This window comes from Carassius gibelio, chromosome B7, assembly GCF_023724105.1.
Source record: "Carassius gibelio isolate Cgi1373 ecotype wild population from Czech Republic chromosome B7, carGib1.2-hapl.c, whole genome shotgun sequence".
Lineage (NCBI taxonomy): Eukaryota > Metazoa > Chordata > Actinopteri > Cypriniformes > Cyprinidae > Carassius > Carassius gibelio.
The window spans coordinates 13,572,599-13,597,963 of NC_068402.1; the positions used below are offsets into that span (position 1 = coordinate 13,572,599).

The 25,365-nt window shown below is 37.6% G+C and overlaps 3 protein-coding genes across 3 annotated transcripts; 1 reads left to right on the forward strand and 2 right to left on the reverse strand.

Moving 5' to 3' along the window:
• Positions 1-1,902: 1,902 nt before the first annotated feature.
• On the forward strand, positions 1,903-7,746 carry LOC127961664 (ras-related protein Rab-8B). Its single transcript, XM_052560879.1, has 8 exons — positions 1,903-2,162; positions 3,793-3,853; positions 4,510-4,570; positions 4,666-4,743; positions 4,820-4,909; positions 5,034-5,099; positions 5,210-5,260; positions 5,482-7,746. The coding sequence occupies exons 1-8, from the start codon at positions 2,039-2,041 to the stop codon at positions 5,572-5,574; spliced, it is 624 nt and encodes a 207-aa protein (XP_052416839.1). The 5' UTR covers positions 1,903-2,038; the 3' UTR covers positions 5,575-7,746.
• Positions 6,378-18,955, reverse strand: LOC127961663 (transient receptor potential cation channel subfamily M member 1). The gene is made up of 20 exons (XM_052560878.1): positions 18,838-18,955; positions 17,539-17,611; positions 17,257-17,357; positions 16,917-17,090; positions 16,684-16,818; positions 16,291-16,341; positions 15,876-16,016; positions 15,432-15,461; positions 14,970-15,262; positions 14,163-14,391; positions 13,944-14,075; positions 13,539-13,676; positions 13,302-13,430; positions 12,958-13,209; positions 12,676-12,868; positions 11,172-11,192; positions 10,926-11,070; positions 10,589-10,791; positions 10,364-10,496; positions 6,378-9,301 (listed from the first exon to the last, which is right to left on the reverse strand). Exons 1-20 carry the CDS (start codon positions 18,868-18,870, stop codon positions 8,089-8,091), a joined length of 3,819 nt encoding a protein of 1,272 aa, XP_052416838.1. The 5' UTR covers positions 18,871-18,955; the 3' UTR covers positions 6,378-8,088.
• A 222-nt stretch (positions 18,956-19,177) lies between these two features.
• On the reverse strand, positions 19,178-25,082 carry LOC127961853 (transient receptor potential cation channel subfamily M member 1-like). Its single transcript, XM_052561124.1, has 7 exons — positions 24,993-25,082; positions 21,546-21,622; positions 20,636-20,834; positions 20,318-20,531; positions 19,996-20,120; positions 19,690-19,861; positions 19,178-19,359 (listed from the first exon to the last, which is right to left on the reverse strand). Exons 1-7 carry the CDS (start codon positions 25,080-25,082, stop codon positions 19,181-19,183), a joined length of 1,056 nt encoding a protein of 351 aa, XP_052417084.1. The 3' UTR covers positions 19,178-19,180.
• Positions 25,083-25,365: the final 283 nt, after the last annotated feature.

Below are 25,365 nucleotides of genomic sequence, written 5' to 3' on the forward strand. Positions count from 1 at the left end.
CTTATACAATAAATTGTACAGTAGTCAAATTATGAAATCAAGTGTCTTGAAGATCATGTTCTCAAAGTGAAGAAGTGAGAGCTTTCCATCTCCATTCAAGCCTGCTTACTTTATTGGCAACCATTCACTCTTTATCTCTTTAGAAGAAAATGTAGACAGCTCATTAAAAATGAACAAAACAATCCTTCCTCGTGACTGTTAAAGGCAAACAGCCATTTATCAACAGATGAGACAAGGTCCATTTGTGTAAAGGTACCAAGTTAGGGGCCACTATATGAAACTGACCCTTAATTAAAAAAACAGATTAAATCATATTGTCCTTATTTCACCTGAACTAGAGACTATAAATACTATAGTTATCTCAGCATAAAATATAACTGTGAAAATGGCAACATGTAATCATTAAATAAAACATTAGGTTCACATGAATCAGTTCTTCTAGTAAAAAAGGCAGAATCCTGTAGATAGAGAATCACTTCAGAAAATAACAAGTGACTTAAATCTGCTCTCTCTCTCTCTCTCTCTCTAACACACACACACACACATACACAAACCAACCTCAGGTCCTTAACCATTGAAACAAACTATGTTTGTCTCCTCGCAGGCCAGATGTTCTAATCTGCTGTACTACTTTACATTTCAAGGTAGATTAAATGCAAACACGTTAAATACACTGACGCAATAGGAGATTTACTTATCAGTCCCTTTGTAGCTCCAGATCGGACATCCTGAGGAGGTGATGAAGTCTCCGTCTCCTCCAGCAGGAGGGGACATTTACAAACTAAATTCATAATTTCCACCACAGTTAAATATTTCTAGATTGGTTAAAAAACAAAAACGGCATATGGAGAAATCAAATAGGCCTTTAATTTAATTTAATATGAAATGTAATATGAACAACAAGTTTTTCCATAAATTGATAATCATATAGCCTAATGTATAATTCAGAAACCTGACATAGATGTGTGTATTAATGTGACAAGTAAAAATAACACCGCATCATGAATCATTTGGATCCTTATGTCCGGTATTCCCCAGATGTATGTGAAAGTAACAGTGTTTGTCTCAGTACTGTAACAAATTTACACTGCCTCATTTCATTGCTCCTCGTTTTACAGCCTGTGAACCAGAAACGCATTTAGGTACTGCACATAGACAGTAAGGTACTGCACTCACTGCGAGAAGGGAGGAAACTACCAAGAAGTTAGGAGAAGCTAGAAATTACCATAGGAAGATACGGGTGCATCCATTTTTTGGACGAAACACCTAATGCACGCATGGATTCATCACCACCCTCTTCACATATTTAGACATCTTGCTTGAATATTAAAAATGTATCACCGAACGAATCAGCCAAATTTATTGCGATAAAGCAAAATCCCATTAGTAGTACCTTCTGTAGCTTTTCTCATCGACAATCAAATTATATTGAATAAACATGATAATTTACAAAATACAGTAGGCTTTGTTGAACATATACAACATACAGGAAAACATAAAAAATAAAATAAATATGAAAATAGAACAAAATAGTATGATGTCCTAAATAAAGCTTCAAACGTTCGTCTAGCTATTTTTTTTAAACCAAGAAGTAAAAGAAAGAATTTCTGCTATATAAGAAACAAATGATTATGACATAAAAAAATTAAATACTAAGTCATACTTATGAAAGTAAAAATTCTGACAGTAATTATTTTGCGATAGTCAAAACTATTAGATAAAAAGTAATCACAACACAATAAAAATTTTTGACTGTCATAACTTTTTGTCATAATTGTGACTTTCTTCATAAATTCGACTCTTTATCTTGTCATTTTTTACTTTAATCTAATAAATAATTTATATGATTTCGTACTGTAGTTCATATATCCCCCCGCTTATCCTTTTTTTGACACGCCCAGCCTCCTCGTCACTGCTGTGAGTGGGCAGCAGAAGTCGGAAACACAAGTTCGAGCGCATCGTTTATGAACCGTTAGCCGAACACCGTTACTCTGCTACCGAGCCAAAGCAAGGTAGCCAGACAGGAGAAACAGAAAACATGGCGAAAACGTACGATTATCTGTTCAAACTGCTGCTCATCGGAGACAGCGGAGTGGGCAAGACGTGTCTGCTGTTTCGGTTCAGTGAGGACGCGTTCAACACCACCTTCATCTCCACTATAGGTCAGTTCAACTCTGTGTAACTTACAGGAATGATTATGAAGTCCTGCGGGAGGAGAAATAAGCCGTTAGAGAGTTAAGTGGAGGTTTACACACATGTGACGGTCTGCTGAAGTGACAGGAAGAGGCCGTGGATGTGACAGCCCGTTCACGGACCTATTCAAAGACATTGGTTTTATTAGCGTTTAAAATGACAAACACCCAATTTTACATAATGAATTGTCAGGATCACTTGGAAAATACTACTTGAATCTGTAATTCACGAGACGTCACTAGCATGCTGTGTTTGTAGAGCTAGCATTGTGATTAGCTGTGCTGTGCTAGCGGTGTGGGCTGGACTGCACTTTCGTTTCTGTGGTTAAAGAGACCTGTAGATTCACATTTATCACATTTCATATTTCCAGTCATATTAACCAATAAACAAGAGTTTACTTGGTGACTTTACTTGGGAAGGAGTAAAAGGTGGGTCTGTGTGCGGTCACAGGTGGCTTATCTCATCAACATCTGATTGCTTACAAGATGGTGATGTTACATTTGTGATGGTACATCAGTTCCTACGTACACTTTAACTTTAAAGTTGATATGAAGATGGAATGTATTTAATGTTAACTTTGTTTTGTACCTTCATGTTAAAGACCCTATTTTGAACAATTAATCTGATTCTGTGCATATGTTTATTATTATTTATTTTTTCATGTTTTGATCTCATCAAAGGGTCACAGTTGACCCTTCTGGTAAAGACGACAGACTTCTCTCTGGTAACATGCAGGACTTTTCCCTTCACTTTGTCCAGTTAAACCTCGCCCCTGCAAGCTCACATTCATCTCCCTTCACTTTTGAGTGTCACACCCACATCTCAAAATCCAGTCAACCACCAATGTATTGAAAGTCCTCACTCTACATTTAGTCTTTTTCGGTAATCAGTTTCAGTTGGATGTACGTCACAATAGGAAGAAAAGGTCTGTAGCTACTTCCTTTTCGTCGTGATTTTAACACTCTTACAGAAGCAGCATGTGTTTCTTAAATCCGCAGACCTATAGTGTAATTGTAGAATATGAAACCCTCAAAATCTGAGTGTACATATCACATGAAATTGTACTAACATACATGGATTTGTTGTGATATTTTTGACAGCTTTAGGTAAGCCTGTCTCTACTGTGGTCCAATACGTCATTTCCTGTGCGAAACCTGTGCTAGAGTTCCTTGACCTTTTGTCATTGTTATGCCACAGACTTCCCCTATTGCCATGGACAATACTGCTGTGTCACTTCCTGTCCCATGTCCTGTGAATGCCTTCATACACACTGCCAAGTTTTCTCGTAATTGCCACAAACAGGGGCCATTTTTTGTTGCTACTCATTGCAACAGGTTTATATGCATGTGCAAAGCCTTTAGCAACACTGAAGCCATTGAGTGGGTCAGACATATGTTACACCCTTCTGACCTCTCTACACATTCTGTCTCCATTGTTATACCATGATAACCTAATGCAGCAGTCTCCTTTAAATAGAAAGATGTGTTCTGAAATGAGTCAGTTTCACATCGTCATGATAGGACTGGTTTCTGTTGTGTGAACACTAGGTTTTGAGATGGACTGTTTCACATCACTTATTTCTAAACATTATTATTGCAGGGATTGACTTTAAAATCAGAACAATCGAGCTGGATGGGAAGAAGATCAAGCTTCAGATCTGGTGAGGAGCACCAGTCTGCATTATCCTTTATAAAATAAAGATGTATTAAACCTGTGAAAAGGTTTGGCCGCTATGCCATATCTCAAATGGTGGAAAAACTTTCAGTTAAAGCATATTTTGATATCTAATTTATATTTTTGTTTTACAGTTTTTTTTTGTATTGCTTTTGTATATCATTGAATTTTATTTAAAATTCTTGGATATGCAATTGTGTATTATGCAGGACTTACATTAGCCCCACAACCCTCAATCAAGTTTGATTTTCCAGCCTTTCTTAGTAAAAAGTTTGGGCAAGCCTGGTATAAATTATAATTGTGTACAAGCTAGTGCTGTCAAACGATTAATTGCATACAAAATAAAAGTTTTGGTTTACATAATAAATGTGTGTTTGTGTACTGTGTATGTTTATTATGTATATATAAATACATACACAACATGCGTGTTTATGTTTAAGAAAATATGTTGTTTATATATTAAATATATTTATAATCTAAATATATACATGCAAATATTTTCTAAATATAAACTGTGTATTTATATACACATAATAAATATACACACTAAATATTATGTGCACAAAACTTTTATTTTGGATGCGATTTAATCGTTTGACAGCACTAGTACAAATAAATGTGTTTTTTAAATTTGCCATAAAGGGATACAGCCGGACAGGAGAGGTTCAGGACCATCACCACAGCGTATTATAGAGGAGCAATGGTAATGGGCTATTCTCTTGAGCAAATAATGCTAGATATGCTTCTGCATCGGTTACGTTGCCTAATCTATGTGTTTCCTTTCTGTCATTTTCACAGGGAATTATGCTGGTGTACGATATCACAAATGAGAAATCGTTTGACAACATCAAGAACTGGATCAGGAACATTGAAGAGGTGCGAAACAGACCTAATGCATGAAGTTTTCACTTAATTTTAAGTGAGATTAATTTTCCTCTGTCTGTTTTATCAGCATGCTTCATCAGATGTGGAACGGATGATATTGGGGAACAAATGTGACATGAATGATAAGAGGCAAGTTTCAAAAGAAAGAGGGGAAAAGGTATGCATCATTAAAAAAATTTTTTCAAATGACTGAAAATCAAAACTGAAAACAAGTCAGAACAAGCTAGTATGTAAAAATGCTGATGTGTTTATTTAAACATTTCCCTTTTTTCCTGCTACAGCTAGCTATTGATTATGGAATCAAGTTCTTGGAAACCAGTGCAAAATCTAGCACAAATGTTGAAGAGGTGGGGAAATTCTCTTGTTAAATAAGTTATCTAATGTAGATTAATTTATTTGAACAAGATTAGCATTTTTTACTGATCTAATCTAGTGGCATGTTTTTCTTCAATGCTAGGCCTTTGTCACTCTTGCTAGAGACATCATGACCAGATTAAACAGAAAAATGGTGAGAATGAAATATTACAATCATGTAGAAAAATCATCCTGAATCTTAGAAAATGGTTAAGAAAATGCTTAGTACTGCTCACTGACTCAAATACAGAAATAGAAGATGTTAATATCATTGAAATTTCCTTATTGTGTCCAAAAAAACAAATTTAAAATGTGGTTTTATGTCTTAACACTAATGCTGAATGGATTCTTGTTTGCTTGCATCTTTGTGTTTAGAATGAGAATAACCCTTCGGGAGGAGGAGGAGCAGTGAAAATCACAGAGAGTCGATCCAAGAAGCCGAGCTTCTTCCGTTGCACTCTGCTCTAACCCTGCAGCTTTTGCAGCCTCAGTGTGTGAATGATTTTATCTCTCTATGTGTGTTTGGCGTGCGCGCGAGTGTTTGTGTGAGGGTTTACAGTACCACTGGACTTTCAGCTGTTAGCTGCTGCTGAGAGCTCTGGACTTTAGCCTGCCTCATCTATACTTACTGAAGGCCTGAAGAGAGTGTGCTAGATAAAGACTATTGCGCTGTTCCCAAAACGTTCCTTTTAAGCCAAAATATCCACCTACCTACCCCTTAACCCCCTGGATCAGTCCCAATTTAGTGTAGCCTAATTTGAATTGTGAGATCATTTTTTTATCTTTAAAATAATTAATTCCATATAGTGAATTTATAGTCACTTTGATTTGAAATGGTTTATTAAAGCACCATTAAATGAAGGAAATAGTATATCGAGTATATCTAATGCCTGCTATTATGCAGTTTTTTTTTGCAATAAAGATTGTGTACCTGAAGTAATGACTGAAGAACCTGAAGGTTTGATAGTTAAATATTGGTCAAACTGAAGGACATGATATTGATATATATATAAAATGTTTGTTATCATTGAATGTTATGTTTTGTTATATTTAGTCACCCATTTTATATGTACTTAATTTTTATGTTTAGTTACTGTTCCAAAGCCGCAATAAACTGTGGAATAGATGGCAACGTTCCACAGGTCTTAGTCTTCCCCCTTTCCCTGACTTTATGTCATTAACTGCAACAGAGACCAAAGTAAAAAGAAATCGAAACTGTGATAGATACTATTTAAAATTGTCCTTGGGTTTTTTTATTTTTTGGGGGGGGGGGGGGGGGGGGTTGTAATCTCATATATATAAAGAATAAAGAGAGAGGGCTAGGACCTGTTTCCTAATGCTTGTTGAAGCAGCAGCAGCCAGCTAGGCCCTGTATATACAGTATTACATTTACTAATGGTATTATATTTTTATACTCTATTAACGTAAGCATCTTTACTCACCACTTCATATGAAGCAATTAAAGCATGTTAACCTGTGCTTATGTGGGATTGATTTATTTGTTAATACTTGTTTTTTGTTTTGTTTTTTTACTCATTTAAATGTTTTATTCAGTATTCTGTACGCTGTCTTTTGTAATTCCCTCTTTTATAAGATTCTTATGAGTGTGAATTTGTGAATTGTTTACAGCACAACTGCAGCAGTATCTTTTTTATTTTTTATTTTATGTCATGCACTGTTATTTGTGTGTGTGGGTCTCTTGTAGGACCTCCTCACTTCATAAACCACTTAAAGTCCCGCCTGTGAAATCAGCCACTTCAAAAAACAAGGCCAATGTGGAATTTGCAGACTTTTATAACTGATTCTGTGGGGGGGGGAGAAGACATGGAGTTTCACATTTAAACATGCTTAACCAGAGCTGAGAGTACTAAACTTTTATTACCTTGGTGTTCAATTTCTGTCTAAATCTGCAGATCTTTCCATTTGCAGATTCTATGTGGGCATGTTACAAAGTGAGAACACAAACTGAAATGTTGAGAATCAACCTAGATACTTCAGAATTCACCTAATTTACTCAAAATGAATGATTGCTCTATTGTTTATGTTTAAGGGCGAATGATTGCTTGAGTTCTATTGGCATTGTGCATCTGTTTGAAAGAGCCCCTGCTCGTGCTCTTGCGGCGTGCCATTTCCACTTAAAGTGATAGTTCACCCAGAAATAAAACTTCATTAACTCACCCTCATGTCAGTCCAAACCCTGCTTTCTTTGTTCTGTGGAACACACAAAAAAGTATTTTTGGAACAAGAAAGGTGTGTGTTTTTTGTCCATACAATTGGAAGTCAATGATTTGGTTAAATTGTTTTTTTAAAATATACTGATTTGCGTTCTGTAGAAAGTCATACAGGTTTGAAACAACATGAAGGTGGGCACATGATGACAGAATTATAATTTTCGAGTGAACTATCCCTTTAATGGCCCAGTAGTCATGTTTTGAATATGCATGCAGGCACATTTGCATATTTTTCAATGAAACGGTGACAGCGCTCAGCCTCCCATTTGAGCATAAAGTCTTACTGACCATACAATGCATTCTTTTATGTTCTATTTTATAACATGTCTTCCTTGATTTTCTTGTCTGTACTCTGTGATGTCAGAGTTAACTGATTACGTAAAAAGATTAAAATATCTTTTCTAAGTTATTTACAAGTGCCTGATTTATTCTTCATGAAGGTTTACTTAATGAAATGATATATAATTTATATAAAATTAGGAAATATGTGTAGTAATAAACAGCATAACTAAAGTGTAATTTCCCTTTATTTTGAAAAAATGGGATAGTAAATATCTACAGCACAGAGGTAGTCCCTGATTTCCCTTTTTGCATACTGTGTTTTAGCATTAAAATTGCATACCTCAAATAGAAATGTATGATGTCAAATGCACAAGCATAACTAGTGTTAGAAGAGTGTTCCATACTGCAAAACAATGAAAATCAACCTTTTTTTTAACCTAGCACTACTGCAATGATCTTGTGCTTATGTCTATGTGCCTGTCCTCTCTGTGGAGGGTCTAAAGTCATTGGTGTTGACTTCACAGGCCCCGGCCAGGTCTTTCACACTATTGGCTGCTCGAGGTTTAGCCAGGATGCTCCCTACAGCCTTCGCCTTTCGTGGGTTAGTGTTCAGACTCTTAGATCTGAGTGAGGGGTACATCCTGTCCTCTGCAACATACAAGTGATCCGAGTCAGTCAGCTCCTCTCTTTTCTCTGCTCCTCCCTCTGTTCTGGTGCTTTCGCTATCCGCCTCTGATTGATCCTCGTCTTTCTTCTTCTCCTCACTTCCTCCTTGTTGTGTTTTTGTCCACTTGCTCTCCTTAGAAGATCCTTCTTCATCTTGGGCTTCTCTCTGTCTTAATTTCTCTAAAGATGTCTTGGGTGAAAGTCCAAACGGAGAGGGATGAACTTTGTCATCGAAGCGTGGAGGCCAGCGACCTAACGTTGGCGATCTGCTTGCTTGATCCTGTAGGCCGTGGGGCTCTGAAGCCCACGTATTCCCTTGACTGCACAACCTCGACTGTGCCATAGAGACGTACAAAGTACCACTTTGGGATCTGTTCTCATATGAAAGTGAGTTACTTTGAGCTTCAGTTGGGTATTGCCTCAGGGATTGCGCTCTTTCCAGAGGATGTGAAACTGCTATGTCTTTTCCCGTTTCTAGCAGGGCTTGTGGATCTTTAGGGTGTTGAGTGGAGGTTAGTTTTGGGGATTGAGAGGTCTGGACTCTGTCTTGTGACTCACAAGGAGAGATGAGGATGTCCACACTTGAGCTGGAGCGTGTCCTTTGCCGGAGGGGCACCACGTCCAGTGTGGGTCCGTAGCAAGAACCTTGATGTGGGTTTAGAAGGAGGTCACTGCTGCCAATACTGCCGCGTCTCTCTGCGTGGCTCTTCTTGTCCCCTGACATCTCCTCACCACGGTCTTCAGCATCCAGGTGCCAGCGGTACAAACTGTAGCCATCCGTGCTGTAGATGCTACCGCGACGAAGCAGGCCGGATTGGTCCACGGCCATTGAGCTACCGGATCGAGCACGGACCAGTTCGCAGCGGTCGATCCCAACCAGCCGTTCCAGTGCGTGCATCATGCGGCCAGAGAACTCCTCTAGCTGAGCCAAGCGCAGGTCTACTGTCTGCAGGGAGGCTTTCATGGAGTGCTCTCGTTCATTCACCTCCTCTAGGCGCATGGACATATTCTCAACTCTGCGACAATAAGTGTTTCAAATTGGTGCATTCATTTTAACCTCAGTAATGATTGTAAATGAAGAGCTCAACAATAAGGAGTTATTATTGCAGTTCTGCAATGCCACTAAACCTTTTTATAGTCACTGATCCTGTGCACCATTTCTTAGACCTTTTAAACGTAATTGTTTTTTTTGTGTGTGATGTAGTCTACATTCTGTTTCCAAATTCTGCTAATTTGCCACCAAGACAATGTGATCTAATTGGCTGAAATAGATGAGGATTTGTTGAAAACCTTGAAAGCACAAGGGGCTGTTCACACAGACTGCATTTCTGCATTCCACTGCATTCTTTTGCAGCGTCTCACACATGATGGCATTCTAAAAACAGCACCCTTAAGTTAAAAGTTAAAGTAAAACATTTTTCAACTTGTCGTGTTTTTCAACACCCCAAGTGGAAAACAAAACTTGAGATGCGACTGTTTTTTTAAAAGGTTGCCAGACTACAATTTCCATTCCATTCTAGCACAGGTGAATGCAGGACACAGAAAACCAAGCTCATGCCAGTTTTTTTTTTTTTTGCATTGTTTCAATGTTCAAATTTGGTGAACTTTGACCTACATATTTGTATCACCTGAAGCAAGATGTGTGATCAACAGAAGATTGGTGAGGTTTGTTGGAGTAGACCGCATATTTTTACATTTTGAATGTATTATATGTTGAATTATGCAAAATAAATTGCATTACTGCAATTGCATTAATGCATTACTTCAACACTGCATATTTAGAACATCATCACGAGATGCTGCAAAAGAGAGCAGACATAATGCAATGGTCAAAGAAATCCATATTTACCATGTTTACTTCAAAGGGAATCAATTTGAAAGCTGTGCAGTGGATAGCAAAAAACACATTCTGTTGAAAACTACATACCAGATACTAATGTTTTACATCACATACAAAAATGATGACAAAATGCATCGCCATCTCTAAGAAATGGTCATTTAGAACCACAAAAGAAAATCCTTATTGTTGAGCCCTGAAATGACATTTGCAAGAGCAGTTGTTATTTTTCATCTAGTACCTCTGGGAAGTAATTCGGATTCGCTCATCATTGGAAGACTGTGCCTCGTCCTCCTTCTCTCTGAAGTATTCCTCCACACATTGTTCCTCAAACTCATGCAGACTCTTCAGTTCCTCCAGACTCAGAGTCAACTCTGAAAAAGGAAAAAAATATGTTTTAAAATAGATTGCTATAAGATTGATTCATTGAAGCAGTAAAAATCAATAATAGGAGTAACTTAATAACTTAGTCCGCAGTCTCTCTCATCCAGCTCTCCTTCCTGTTTCTTCCTGCAGCGGCAGCACAGGCGCTTCAACACAATGTATATGTGGCTGAAGATGATGAGGGGAGGAGGAAGCACAGGTCTGTCGTGAAAAGTCATGATGAGCTGGTAGCGCTGGAACTTCCATACTTGGTTGGAGATGGATTTCACTTCAAAGAACGTGTTACTGTGAAAGGAATGAGTTCTCTCAGTGTTGTACTGGTGATAATGAATCTATGAGAACATAATACTTTGCTCCAGTACTTGGCTCATCATTGCTTGACATTACAGTGCTTACATTTTGTTTATCTTTTGACTCACTTGAATACAGCAATGAGCAGGTTAACCAGTAGGATGTTGGCTACCAGTAAGTAACAGGCCATGATGGCAGGTGTGAGCCAGGCCCCAGGTATACATGGAGGGAGCTTCTTCCCATCTTCATCATACATGTTTTCACCACAGGGTGCTGCCATACATTACAGAGGTTATGATGCAACCGTGACATCATTCTATAGTGTTTGATAATTACATTTAATTGTGGGTCTACAGGAAGAATTTTACACTCACGATTAATCTCCATCGCATAGACTATGAGTTTTTAAAAAGAAAGAGAAAAAGCACAGTTAAAGATTATGGAGAAATAAACAAATATGAATCATTTCACAATCAGCCAGCCATCTAAATAGTGCATTAGGAGGGGAATTAACGATTTTAAAATAATAGTCATTGTGAAAGATTTTTGTACACTTCACATTTTAGGTGAAGAAAGGAAAGATTCAATACCATTCAAAGTTCTGGATAAGATACTTTTGTTCACCAAGGATGCATTCAATTGACTAAAACTCAGTTAAGACAAAATCTTCTTTTACAAAAATATTTTTAATTAATATTTCACAACAGTACAATTTTAACTGTTTTTTAATCAAATAAATTCCTTGGTGAATATAAGAGACTAACATTAAACTAAAAAAAGAAAGAAAAGAAAAACCCTCTCTAAACTTTTGAATTGCAATGTATGTTTGCACAATAAGTTGTGCTTTCTTTCAGAACTGCATTTTCACATATTTCTGTATAACTACCAGCACTTATTTTCATTTGTTCTATATTATCATTAAATTTTTCCAAAAAGAGTAGAAAAACAGTACTTGAAATTAATTTTCAATGTATCCAAAATGGACTGCATACCAAGATACTAGCAATTTTCTTTTTATTACTACAAAGTGCAAAAAAAACAAACAAAAAAACAACACCGTTACAAACCAACCAAGTATAAACCAACATCTTTGTTGACCCTGGAACAACATTGTGATTAACCAATCACATTTGAAGAACCAGTTTATAGATTTTGTGAAGTTTACACTTACAATCACTGTTAGGTGCTTGTACATCAGTGTCATTTATCTGTCATTTCCTCTGATTTTAAGAATCACTCATGATTAAGGTTAGGTTTAGGTGTAGGGATATGGTCAAGGCTACATTTTTTTAGTAAAATGTTGTTCCAGGGTCAACAAAATATGTTGACCTAGGAACACATCTAACTCATCAATATCAGGACGTGCTTTTAGTCACACAGGATCTTCCTCAGTGGAGGAACAGATAATGAATTTAAAGTATTAAGTTTTTACTCTTTTTGGAAAAATGTATTATGACTTGAAATCATGTTATATATTACATTTTGACTGTATTACCATTAAATACAGTATTTTTTTTTTCTTCTTCTAAATTTCCATTTACTTGTTTAGCAGCTTATACATGAGAATTATGCAGGCACAATTTAACCAAACGAGCAGTACAAGGCTAGAGCAGAAGTGTAAAAGTAAAAGAAAAATGCCAACAATCAACAGCTACTAGACATAAAGACCTAAAACTCACAAGCAGGGCAGGTAAAGACTGGCACTGTCACACACTCAGTCCATCACACATGATGCAGTAGAGGCGAATGCCACTGCAGTGCAAATGGTCACATGATCAGGAGATGAGACAACTCTTTCGGTATAGCTCACAGACACAGTGAGGGTGGAATGGAGACGAGACGGATCATCCACACATGAATCAGGAAACAGAATCTTACTATGAATTCTAGTCTTACGGTCTATCGAGTCAGCAAACACTTCTCCGTAGATCATCCAGTAGGGCATGTAGAAGATATTCCTCGCCAGACGCCACGTCGGCTCCTCGTCTGGGTGCAGGATGGCCTGGCGAGCCACGCCGAAACTCATGAGAACCACCAGCATGATCACCACAAAGTACAGCATGTCAATCATCTGTGCACACACACACACACAGATATCATTATTCTTCAGAAAACAGAAGCTATTGAGCCATTAATATAAGTTTATCTGTTAGTTCTCACCATTTTACCAATCATCATGACATATGGTCCCAAATACTTGTTAACTCCAAAAATGTCGAGGACACGAATGTACCAGAAGATGATGTCTACACAGTAGATGACGCGTCCGTAGCCCATGTAAGGCTCATTCTGCAGTCGCAGTAACAGTCCCATGAGGAACATGGTGATGGCAGCCAGGTCAGTGATGTTCCAGTACTCCTCAAGCCACACGTTTATCTTCTGTTTCAGCTTTCCTGGCTCTGACATCAGGATCTACACACAAGCACATGTGTCCAATGTAGAAAAAACAAAACCACATAAACATGATAATATAGCAACACAATTTTTTTGTTTGCGTACTTCACCTGTCTAACTTTCTCTAGTCCAAGAGTGATGATGTAGGAGATGACGATCCATTCCTGCAGTGATGGCCATCTCTCCATTTTCACCAAGATAATGTAATTATACAGCATCAGGTACACCAGGTAGGCAGTCTTGAGTAGATATATGATCATTATGTTTTTATTTATAACATAATTTTACATAATTTATTTTATTAATGGTGTGTTTTGACTTTGATGTGCTTTTAAATATTCACATACCGTATTGAACCAGAACTTGGTAAATGGTGCATTATAGAAATTGTATATCTTCTTCCCAACAGGCACACGTTTCTGTTTCTTTTTACTATCTTCCTCATCACCTTTCTTAGACACTCCGTCCATGCTCATGGTGCCATCCTGAAAATAAAAACTTTTACTTAGTATCACCTCATAAAGGTCCATAAAAAAATTAAGAAGCCAGTGTTGAATATGTATTCTACCATTCAAAAGTTTAGGGTCAGTACAATTTTTTTTTTACTGTTGTTGAAAGAAGTCTGTTTTGCTCACCAAGAGTGCATTTATTGAATCAAAAATACAGAAAAAACGTAATATTGTGAAATATTATTACAATAAAAAATTTTTCCCATTGTAATATATCTAGAAATGTAAAGTACATATTTTTACCTTGCCAGATTTGTTATCATCCTCTTTGTCTTTGAGCTCTTCGTTGTCTTTGGAGTTTTGGTAAGACAGGTCATCTCCAGTTCGGAAGTCTAGGAGAAGAATGGTTGGAGGAAAGATGATTCCGAGGATGACCTGTGAATGATATGAAATGATACAAATGTTGATATATAATAGTTAGAGTCAGTGACTTAGTGTGTTTATTTATTTTTTATTGCAGACCTTGAGTCCATTGCTCTTGCCCACCCGCAGGCAGCCCATCCACATGTCGGTGAGCAGCATCTGGCTGCAGGTGTGGGCTATAAAGTCTCTGTGTTTGGCAGCTACAGCCAGTTTCAGACAGGTGGAGTTACTCCAGTTCTTCAGCTCATATGTCAAAAGCTTCATGGCCACCTGTTCATCATGCTTGTATGACTGATCTAGCAGCTCATACGCTAACTGACCAAATTCCCTGAGTATGAGAGGGAGGAGAGAGAGGCTTTATGAGAAGGGGCACTGTTGTGTTGACAGTTTAATTAAGAAATAAAAACCAAAAACATTTCTATTCTATTCTATTCTATTCTGTTTAGCCACATGCAACCAAATCCTGCTTTACCTTTCCTAAGTAAATTAATACAGAAACACATAAATTGTTAATAAAATACACAATTTAAATCAACTACCCTTCAAAGTTTGGGGTCAGTATGTTTTTTAAAGAAAGTCATACTCTAATGTAAACACGTCGAGTGTGATCTGTCGCATTACTGTACGTCCCTCTGAAAGATCAACTGCATATCGTTGTGAAAAAAAGTATCTGATCAAAGATAAAAAAAATTTTTTTTTTGCAGCATTCGAGTCGCATTCATCAGCCGGGGAGAAAATATGATGAGGAATTCTGGGAAATGTGCTGTTTATTCAGCCGAACCATTTAATTGACAAACGCAGGCGTTGATTGTCGTTAGACTACATTTCCCAGAAGTCCACAGACTCTTTAAATGCTGTGTAAAGTCAAGTGTGATAGTAAAGACAAATAATATATTAATTGCTCACTTGGAATTATTGTCCAGATCCTGCGAGATGTCGTCCACTAGTTCGCTCCGCGAGGATTCGTGCGCCATCGCTTTATAGAGTTTACACGCCACCAGAGCTTTGGCCATGGCTTCTTCTCCCCTCTGCCAGAGAAACAGCGCCATCTTCTGGCGCTTCATGAGAACAGCCCACACCATCAGCTCATGGAAGGGGTACTGGAATCGACTGACCTCTGGGTCATCAACGTCAATATCGATTTCTTCCTCTTTCTTCTTCTTCATCTTCTTTTTGCCTTTCGGTCTTGGGTCATCGTCCTGTCGAAAACAAAACGAAGCGAGTGTGTCTGTAAATAGGATAGCCTTCTACAAGTTTTAGCTACCAGTCATATTTCTTTGAGTATGTTTGTGTGTGAGAGTATACTGAATGCATATTAATACTGAACACTTACAAACAATTTGCCTTTTTTATGTTTTAGTGGCTTACCTCCATACCCAGGAGTTTCAAAGCTTTGGGCTAAAAGAGAACAGAAAGAGAGAGAGAATCAGACGTGTTTGAGCATATATGATTAGCCTATTTAATAACAGATTGGCAAATAACTGGTTTATCAATTTTATGTCTGTTTTAATTTCTCAAAAGTGTGGAAGCTGAGAAGCAAGTTACAATTTATAATTATCTATATTTTTGCTAGACCATAGACTAAGCAAGAACAACTAATTGGCCCATTCATTTACAAGTCAGTTATTTTTGTTTGAAATTTTTTCCCTGTAAAATATTTTACTATATTTTTACTCTATTGTTCTTTAAAATATTCCTGCTCTTAATGTTGGAGTTTATCATCCCCTGGAAAAGTCTTGGTTGGCCACTATGATATTATTAAGCTTTGTATTTTCAGATATGCTTGAATAAGTGTATATGGTGGTTACTCACTCTTTTCAGTCCATAGAGGTTATTATAGAGTGTGCGGAAACTTTTCCTAGTATAGTGACAGCGATACGCTCCTCCCATGAGGTACTCCAGAACCAGCCCAATGTCAATCAGAGTGATCTGGTAATCTGGCGGTAAGTTTCCCTGGAAACATTAATTTCATAGCACCATAAAGTAACTTATTCTTTAACTGCTGACACTTGAGTGAAATAAAACTATTTATGCAATGCTTACACAGAACACACATACACAAATCCAAACACACAAGTGCATTCACACACTGCTAAGAAGATTAAAGTCTTATTCTTTGGAACAATAGGCCATAAAATTTCTGAAAAAAACAGGTGTATGTTTAACTCATTTTGATAATCTTGAAGAAAGAAAGACCATAGAACAATTTATTAATAATGAACTTTACCTTTTTAACATCTCTGACCACAAAATGCAATGTGTTGGTTGGCCCCAATTTCTGAAAAAAAAAAAAAAAAAATAATAATAATAAAAACCATATACACAATTCAGGGGAAAGCCCATTAGGCTTCATCTTCTGTAAAACACACAGATGTTTGTGGGCTAAGTGCTTTCTCCTCAACAACAGATTACACTGTATGATATGATAATGGATAATACTAAACACACAAATGACATTTTTAAACCATATTGCATGGAAAGTGAACAGCAGTGAAAGCTCTTATAATGGGACATGTGGGTCACACTTGTTTGAAAAAAAAAAACATTAAAACATAAAATGATAAAACATGGTGGCTACGTGACTCTCTAATATTCCATAAATATATGATTGTGTGCTAACTGTGTTATAGAGCTCTTCCAGTCGCGGGATTGTCAGGAAACGGTGGATGTTGACGCCATTTTCAATAAGGAGCTTCACAAAATCCACTCTGTCAAGCACGAGTGCATCCATCATGGCCTGCTCCAGAGAATTAACCTATTTTACACATCAACACACACACACACACACACATACACACAAACAGATGAAATTTAATTGATACTAATACAATATTACTAAAGAATGAACGTTACCCAGTTAAGCAGCTCTAGTTTTCTAGGATCGGTCTCCTCTGGAGGCTCAGGTTTGGATTTGGCACCTTTGCCCTTCTTGGCCCTGGCAGGTTTACCCTTGCTGGGACGGGCAGTTATAGGGCTCTTTGGTTTATCCTGCTGGCTCGTGGATGAGGTGGGCAGGGAACCAGCAGGCTGATGATATAGACACGTAAATATGCATTCAATTACTGTATAATACTGAATACAAATACTATGATTATATGTATGGATGTATGTATGTGTATATTCATATACATATATGAATACTGAGTCTCTGTGGGCTATCTGTGTGTTATGTTTCCATCAACCCTTCACCTACAGGCCAGTGTTGTCCTTGGACGAAGATTTGACTGCGAGCAATATCCACACGGTTCCAGGCCAAAGCTAAACTCAACTGGTCTGGAGCTGAGGCATTTGTGCCTGACGAACCCAAAGATTGTTAACGGAATAAGACAGAAAGAGTTGCATTAAAAAGAGTTTTGAAATAAATATTTATATTTTGATACAAATAATGTACTTTTCTGGAATGTTACATTTCCAGTTTCAGAACTGTTCCTGTTGTATACAGTACTGTGTGACATGTGGTCTGAACAAGAGTCACCTTTCAGCAGAGCGGTTAAGATGGCCATCTCAATATCCTGCTGACCCTCTGAGGCCGTGCGGAAAACTGTGATCTGTTACAGCACAAAACGTAAAACTGTGTGCAATGCATGTACTACATACTACTTTTATGCACTACATTATACACTACTGTTCAATGGTTTGTGGACAGTAAGTTCCTTTTATTTATTATGTGATGGCAGTGCTGAATTTCTAGCAAGCTTTTACTCCAGTCATATGATTCTTCAGAAATCATAGCAATCTCTTATTATTATCAGTGTTGAAAACAGTTATTTTTGTGGAAACTGTAATACATTTTAGTTTTTCTGATTTTTGTGATAAATAGGATGTAAAAAAAAACTTTTTAAAAAAAAAATAGAAATCTTTTGTAAAGTTCTGATTGCTTTTTAGTATTTTAATGCATTGTTGCATTAAAAAAAAAAAAAAATCTTACTGACCCCAAAAGTCTTTGTTCAATAATAGTCACAGTACTTAATAATAAATAAAAAATATGAAAAAAAACAATTATAGTATTTGTTAATCCACTTTTCCACAGCTGTTTTTAATTATCATGGTTCGACAGAAATTGAATATACATTTGTTTGTATATAAATTGAAAGAGGATAATTGATTAGCTGGTCAGATAATATGTGAGCAATAGAGAGATCATAATAATTTAATCATGAGAGTGGGCAGTAAGTGCTAATGCATTGTGTAAGTGTTTAAAACATGCATTTATATATTACATAATGCAAACTTTTACAAGACTCCTGTAGATAACATATTCACAGCAACAGTAACACTTTTTTTTAATGAATTTAATATCTTAAACTTCAAACAAGTTCGATATGAGACATCAGAAATTGCTACTCAGGAAAGCCGAAATGCACAAGTATGTTTTCTGATTTGTTTTTCTAAGTTTCACATAGCTTCTGTTAATCATGTGTCCATCGCATGGTTTTAAGGAACCTGCCTCACTGTCCCCCGGTTTTGGAAATCATTTTAAACCTCATGAAGGACAAAGCACTCAGTGGGATGACAGGGAAATACGATGAAAATTGTGAGCTGGGTGGTTTGAAATGACAACATAGGCAAAAATATAAAAAAATAAATAAAAAGAACAATGTATGATATGAAAAAGGCAAATGAGGCAAAATGAGTAACAGTCATGTTTATTATTATTATATCTGTGAAAAATAACCGTATAAAAAAGAATATTATTAATATATACACAGTTTGTTTTCTTGAACAAAGTTGTCTTTAATCAGTTTCTTGACATCCCATCCTTTATTTTACTCACCAGCTCTCTTTTCTTCATGCACTCCATCACCATGAGATAAATCTGCTGTGCCTGATTCCGGTTGTAGTTGAATGTCTTCTGTATGGTTACTAAAAGCTGGTCTCTAACACTATCATTAACCAACCTGCACCAGAACAAGGTAATGGAGACCAAGAGAAGGAGCTTTAAGAAACAAAGAGGTTCAAAGCGCTTCAGTGTTCAGGGACCTTTAATGTCACAAATGTGTTTTTTTTTTTAATCAGCACAATAACCTATCAGTAAAAACTTACTTTTTTCTCCTGTCATGGAGTCAATTTACCTTTGCAGGATTGCACACCTTTAAAATTCATCATCATTATTTTCCTCACCCATCCTCCTCCGAATACTTGTGAGCGAATGAAATGATATCCGATGCTCGGCCGCTGCCGTCGCACACAACCACAGGTACAGGAGGTTCCTCACGCAGACTCTCCAACACAATGGAGATTACATTCGGCCCTCCTTCAAGAATCAGACACACCAAAGGAACCCCATGACCCAGACCTGTTCAAACACAAACAAAAAACACCCTCACGGACAAATATGCACAATATAAGCAGCGATTAGACATGAAAAGATGCTTTTGAGCATTATTAAGATTGTTGTTTTGACTGCTGTATGGGATGACGTCTGGACCTCCCTTTGCTGTCCCAGCCTCATCAGAAACTCCAGGCATAGGATGACAAAGGGAAAACCAGGAGGTCACAGACTGGACTTTCCATCACTAGACCAACACTCATGGACTCCAACAGTGTTTTAATCCCCTTTTGACTTGATGGTCAAATTGTGTAACTTTCTTCAAAAAGCTGAGTTAACTACTAAAAGTTGACTTACGGGTGTTGATCTTCTGCAGAGAGATGTGTTTCTCCAGCTGCCTGCGCAGTCGGACCTCCGCACCATACTTTCCGTGAGTGCCGTTGTCAGCCAGAATGAAGTGGGAATGGCTGTTGTTAAGCACAGAAAGTTTGCTGAGAGGGTTGGACATGGTTTGGTAGGGCCGTGTCACCTGGTCCAATCAAAAACACAGACACAGTTGTGATACATCGCCCAAAAACCTCACAGAAACCAAACCTCAGACATTCACTTATGCTGATTAAACACAAGTACATGCATTCCTGTGCAATGACACAGATGGCTTACATCTCTTCCAATCAGATCCTCTTTATTTTCCACAATACCCCATGGTGCAATTCCGATGGCGCACACTTTCCCACGGGACTTGGAAGAGTGGTCTTTTAGCGCATCTCCCACATGCCGAATCACTCCTGTATTATACGAAGGAATAAACATGGAATTATTAGTGTGTCATGTGATGGAGTCATGTGCAGTTTCTTGCTCAACAGGAAAGCAGATGATTCAGTCTCTGAAAGAGGAACAGATGACCATTCAATTGATGTCAGTTAGGTCACACCATGACCTGACCTTATTTCCATGCCACACTTCTGTGTTGTCAAACACTCACCTGTACTAACTCCCCCAGTGAAGATCCAGGCCCCAGTGGTAACTGCTGCTTTTATTAGGCCCTTTCCAAACACTTGCTTGAGTTTGGGCTGCAACTCGAAGTTCTGCAGGCCTCCATGCACAGAGATCAGCAGGGTGGGCAGCTCCAGCTGCCAGTCTTTCACCATCAGATGCAGAAGGTTGTCGGGCTTGGTATCACAGGACACACGGATATACTGATGATAAAAAAGGAAGAAAGGAGAGAAAATGGTATGACTTCAGGGGATCACATTTTTGTGCAATGAAAAACAAATGAATCACATGGTTATCTGAAAAATACCATGGCCTTGTTGACATGACCTCCTCCCTGGAATTCAATGATGCCGTATGCGTCAGTGGGCGTGGCTTGTGTGTGCTTAGCAACCGACCATTTCTCTTGTGGAGGCTCGGCCTGCACCCCCTGGCCTTCCTCTGCGCTCTTATTGGTGGAACCAGGAAGAATAGCCACATGTTGGTTTACCAGCTGACCGCAACAACACCTTCAATAGTTATCAAAAATGGAAAAAGTCAATATTAACCGTAAAAACATACCTAATTTATTTGAAGTGAAGTGAAAGTGACATTCAGCCAAGTATGGTGACTCGTACTCAGAATTTGTGCTCTGCATTTAACCCATCCGAAATGCACACACACAGAGCAGTGAACACACACACACACACTGTGAGCACACACCCGGAGCAGTGGGCAGCCATTTATGCTAAGTCGTGGTATTGAAGGTGGAGAGAGAACTGTACATGCACTCCCCCCACCCACAATTCCGTCCGGCCCAAGACTCGAACTCACAACCCTTCGATTGGGAGTCCGACACTCTAACCATTAGGCCACGACTTTCCCTTTACTTGTATCTATTTCTACAAGTGTATATAACTTCTCTTGAGTGCTGAATGGACAAACATCTTTATGGATTTAGAACTATAATGTTGCACTAAGATGAATTTACTGTATTAATAAGTTAGTCTAAAAGTACTTTGTAAATAAATAAATAATACAGTTTGTATTTTCTCAAATTACAATGAGATTAAAATTACTGACCATGACTGACTTATTTTGTTTCTATAAGCGGCCAGTGCAATATTTCTAATTTGGTTATATATGCAATTTTTCATTTAATGTTTGTATTTTATTTCAGTTAACAAAAAGTTTTTTTAATAGTTTTGGTTTTAGTTAATTATAGAAACACTGTTACTCACTTGTTGGGCTCTCTGCTGGGGAATATGTGAATGCACTCCCTTTTTAGAAATGTCCTTTCAATCCATGCCCTCTGAAACTGCAAGACACAGAAGAGGAGAATTTAGTTCATTCATTCACTCTCATTTCAGAATGTCAAAACATGTCCCTAATCTCTTTTGTAACGCATAAGGCCACTTTAATTTCTCAGTAGCTACAAAAAAGAACAAGCTGTTCTGCAGCTTATCTGTTTATCAAATTGTTTCTGACGAACAATGTGGAAAACAATGAAAACAGCACAAACTGTAAGAATAATTGTGATTATATAGGTTATCTATACAGTGCACAAGTACAAATGTGTGTGTGTTCAGGGTTTTCACAACAACCGTGAAGCACTCTGGGTAAATTAAATCACTTTAGACATATTAAAATTATGAAAACAACCGAATCTTTCTAGGTCAATGCACAGTCACATTACACACAGTAGCACTTCTCCCACTCACAGTTGTTTACTTTCTATCTATATATCTATTTAAGACAATAATATGTAACAATCAGCTTAATGTTATTTGTGTAACACAAGAGTATACAGGAATAGACCTGACCTTCAATTGCTCCAATAGCAACCCAAACACATCACTAGAAAGCAAAACATCCTGCTGTGGAGGATCTATATCACAATATTCCACCAATAAATATCTGAGGTATACCAACCTTAACATTATCTCTTGAGCTTGAACTGACTTGCTAGACAGGCACTTTCACTTAAAAATAAAGTTAAAGACAAAAGACTTGCATTATGGCAGGCTTGTCATAAAGTCTTCCTCCAGTCTGCCTTCAACTGCCTGTGGCCTTCATTTATGGAGTGGAGGTCTGGACCACGTGTGCTGGACCTCAGTCTCAGAGTCCCATGACCACTGAAGATAATCCTGCTGGAACCTCATGACCAATCCACTGGAACACCACAAACTAAAGCCTACTCTGAGACGAGGGGCTCTCTAATCTGCCTCATTGGTCAACATGCTAATCTCTCCCATTAGCCCCTCCACACCTCTTCTTAATGATGTTTGTTGAGGTAAACTGGAAAGAATAGGAATCAAATGAAAGATACAGGTGCCTCAAGTTCTTTCTAAAGTCCTGTCAATAATTTAGCATTTATATTGGAGACAGTAGGCCCATTTTGACCTTTTTCAGGAAGTTGTTGGTGCCTGTTGCTGTAGCAGCGCCATATTAAAAAGCCTCCCACAGAAATCAAATTAAGCACAAGTGCTCTCATTCACAAAGAGCAGTATCGCTGAAACATAATCTGGCTCTGGCCCAAGTACATATGAGATTTGTGTTTAGACATCTGTCGACAGCTTTTGACATCTTTGGATTTGGGCATTTTAGAGCTTCGTTTCTCCTAAATCCTAAAGGGTTTAGTCATAGAAACACATGTGGAATTTGCCGTGTGGAAAGAGAAGCTGCACAGTCACACAAACCCTCCCTGAAACTGCACAAACAGTATTTTTGGAAACTGTATTTTAGACAAAACGGGTTTTTTTTTTTTGAATATTTATATGATATTAGGCAGAAATATATTATATATTTTAGCTGATGGAGTAAAACAAAAGAATGTAAAACAAATACGTTTTTTGGGAATATAAATTACCTATCTTTTATTAAAAAGCCTTCATATAACAGCCACATAGCCAATATTGCCCCTAGCTTCCTGATAAAGACTGACGATATTAAACCAAAAGAGTAAACCAGAAAAATCTGCTCCCACTGATCCATAATTACAATTTAGTCCCTCAAAGCTCTTATATTAACACATGTCTACCCCGTGAGCAGCTACATAAAGGAGCTCTGTGAGAAGCTCAACTCAGATAATCCTCATCTAAGCAAATCAACTCTGTCTGCCAATAGGAAATGAAGACTAATGTTTCCACACTGTTTTCAAGAAAGAAAGATAATACAGTAAATATTCTACAGTGCAACAGGATTCAGTTCCAATGGATTTTGTAAAAGGTATTTGGGGTCTTTATTCAAAATTGATAAGTCATTCCCATCAACTCATTATGATTCCCCCAAATCATATGAATCTGTGATTTATTATATTCTAACAGGATTATGGATGATTAAAAGTGCCTTTTTTGTGAATATTGAATTAACAGACATTGTTACAGAACATGTTAAAGCTGATTAAAAGCATATATGAATTTGATAAAGAAAAATGCTGTTGGTCAGTTTGTACCTAGACAAGGATGGAACAGACAGTTTACAGAGTTGGAAGGTCAAGTGGATCATGACATTGCTGAATTTTTAATGCAACCTTGCATTTTCATGAACTCCAGTACACCACTTTCCATTCCCTTGAAAAAAAAATTGTTGATTTGAAATGATTTTAGGTCCATTGTAAGCACACTAAGTGCGTTTTGTCCACTAGTGTTTGGACTCGTTCCACAGAACTCTGCATTAATCACATAAGATTGAGATTTAGAGAGCACAGGGGTTTAAGCTTCCCAGGCCAGTGCTCTTTACTGGGCCATTATCAGAGATTAGAGGACAATGCTGAAAACAGGTTTTGTACGTGTGCACATGTGTAAGTGTTCACTCAGAAATCAAGACCATCACTGGAAACAATGCATTCACCAAATAAGTTTACACACATCATGATTAAAATCACTGCCGAGTTAACCAACAGAGACCCCAGTTTTGTTAACATTATATACAACAAGCCTGCAAAATGCAACCAAAACATGCAACTGCAAAAATCAGTCAAACCTCAAACATTCCCAATCTTTAAAAAAATTCTGCATGAATTGAGAGTGATAACATCACTTGAGTTAATTAGCCATCCCAAAGCGGTGGCATAGACAGACAGGTGAAAGATGGGAACGATTCTAGGGGCTCACAAACATTTGTGACCCTGGACCACAAAACCAAGTGTCAATTTCCTAAATTGAGATGTATCCATCATATAAAAGATGAATAAATAAGCTTTCCATTGATGTAAGGTATATTATGATCTGACAATATTTGGCCGAGATACAACTATTTAAAAAAAAAATAAATAAATAAAAAACCCTGAGAAAATCACCTTTGAAGTTGTCCAAATGAATTTTTAACAATGCATATTACAAATCAAAAATTAAGTTTTTATATATTTATGTTAGGACATTTACAAAACATCCTCATGAAACATGATCTCTACTTAATATTCTAATGATTTTTGGGATAAAAGAAAAAATTATAATTTTGACCCATACAGCGTTTTTTTTTTTTTGGCTATTGCTAAAAATATACCCCAGCGACTTAAGACTGGTATTGTGCTCTAGGGTCACATTTCTAAACTTCTTAAATAAAGGCCCAGATTTCTTAGCTGGCTCTGACTCCAACCATAATTTGATACAGGACTGTTTCTTCAACAACTCCAGATAACCCAGTCAGCTGCTATAGGAAATGGGGGGGGGGGGGGGGTCTCTTACCTTCTGAGAACCAGAGGGGGTGCGTTTAATAGATGCACGCTTAAAAGACCCCTCTTTGCCCTTTTTTCCTCCAAAGCCCCTGTTATCCATTTTTATGAGATCCTAAAGTCCAGCCATCACCATCCAGGCTTACAGTCTCTGTGACCAGCACACGAAATGACCAACAGCTGAACAGAGTGATGTCCAACTCCAGCATTCCACAGCGAGATGCAAACAGTATGACGCTGACACAAAGACCCCCTTCCCTGACTACTGTGTGTGTGTGTGTGTGTGTGTAATCAGGCTTAATGGAGATGCCCTATGAGTGAAGCACTTTAATGCAGGAGATTTATTAAATGGTGATTGAAGGTAAATCTGGGTAAAAGTCTAACAA

Excerpts from the sequence above, each read along its gene's own strand:
- LOC127961664 (XM_052560879.1), top strand. The coding sequence starts at position 2,039 with ATGGCGAAAACGTACGATTATCTGTTCAAACTGCTGCTCATCGGAGAC. Across the intron at positions 3,854-4,509 it reads AAGATCAAGCTTCAGATCTG|GGATACAGCCGGACAGGAGA; the intron begins GTGAGGAGCACC and ends TTTGCCATAAAG. Across the intron at positions 4,571-4,665 it reads CGTATTATAGAGGAGCAATG|GGAATTATGCTGGTGTACGA; the intron begins GTAATGGGCTAT and ends TCATTTTCACAG.
- LOC127961663 (XM_052560878.1), bottom strand. The coding sequence starts at position 18,870 with ATGGTGATGGAGTGCATGAAGAAAAGAGAGCTG. Across the intron at positions 17,612-18,837 it reads GCATGAAGAAAAGAGAGCTG|ATCACAGTTTTCCGCACGGC; the intron begins GTGAGTAAAATA and ends GTGCTGTAACAG. Across the intron at positions 13,677-13,943 it reads ATGATAACAAATCTGGCAAG|GATGGCACCATGAGCATGGA; the intron begins GTAAAAATATGT and ends TTTTATTTTCAG.
- LOC127961853 (XM_052561124.1), bottom strand. The coding sequence starts at position 25,082 with ATGGATAACAGGGGCTTTGGAGGAAAAAAGGGCAAAGAGGGGTCTTTT. Across the intron at positions 21,623-24,992 it reads CCCCCTCTGGTTCTCAGAAG|TTTCAGAGGGCATGGATTGA; the intron begins GTAAGAGACCCC and ends TGTGTCTTGCAG. Across the intron at positions 19,862-19,995 it reads AGGATCTGATTGGAAGAGAT|GTGACACGGCCCTACCAAAC; the intron begins GTAAGCCATCTG and ends TGATTGGACCAG.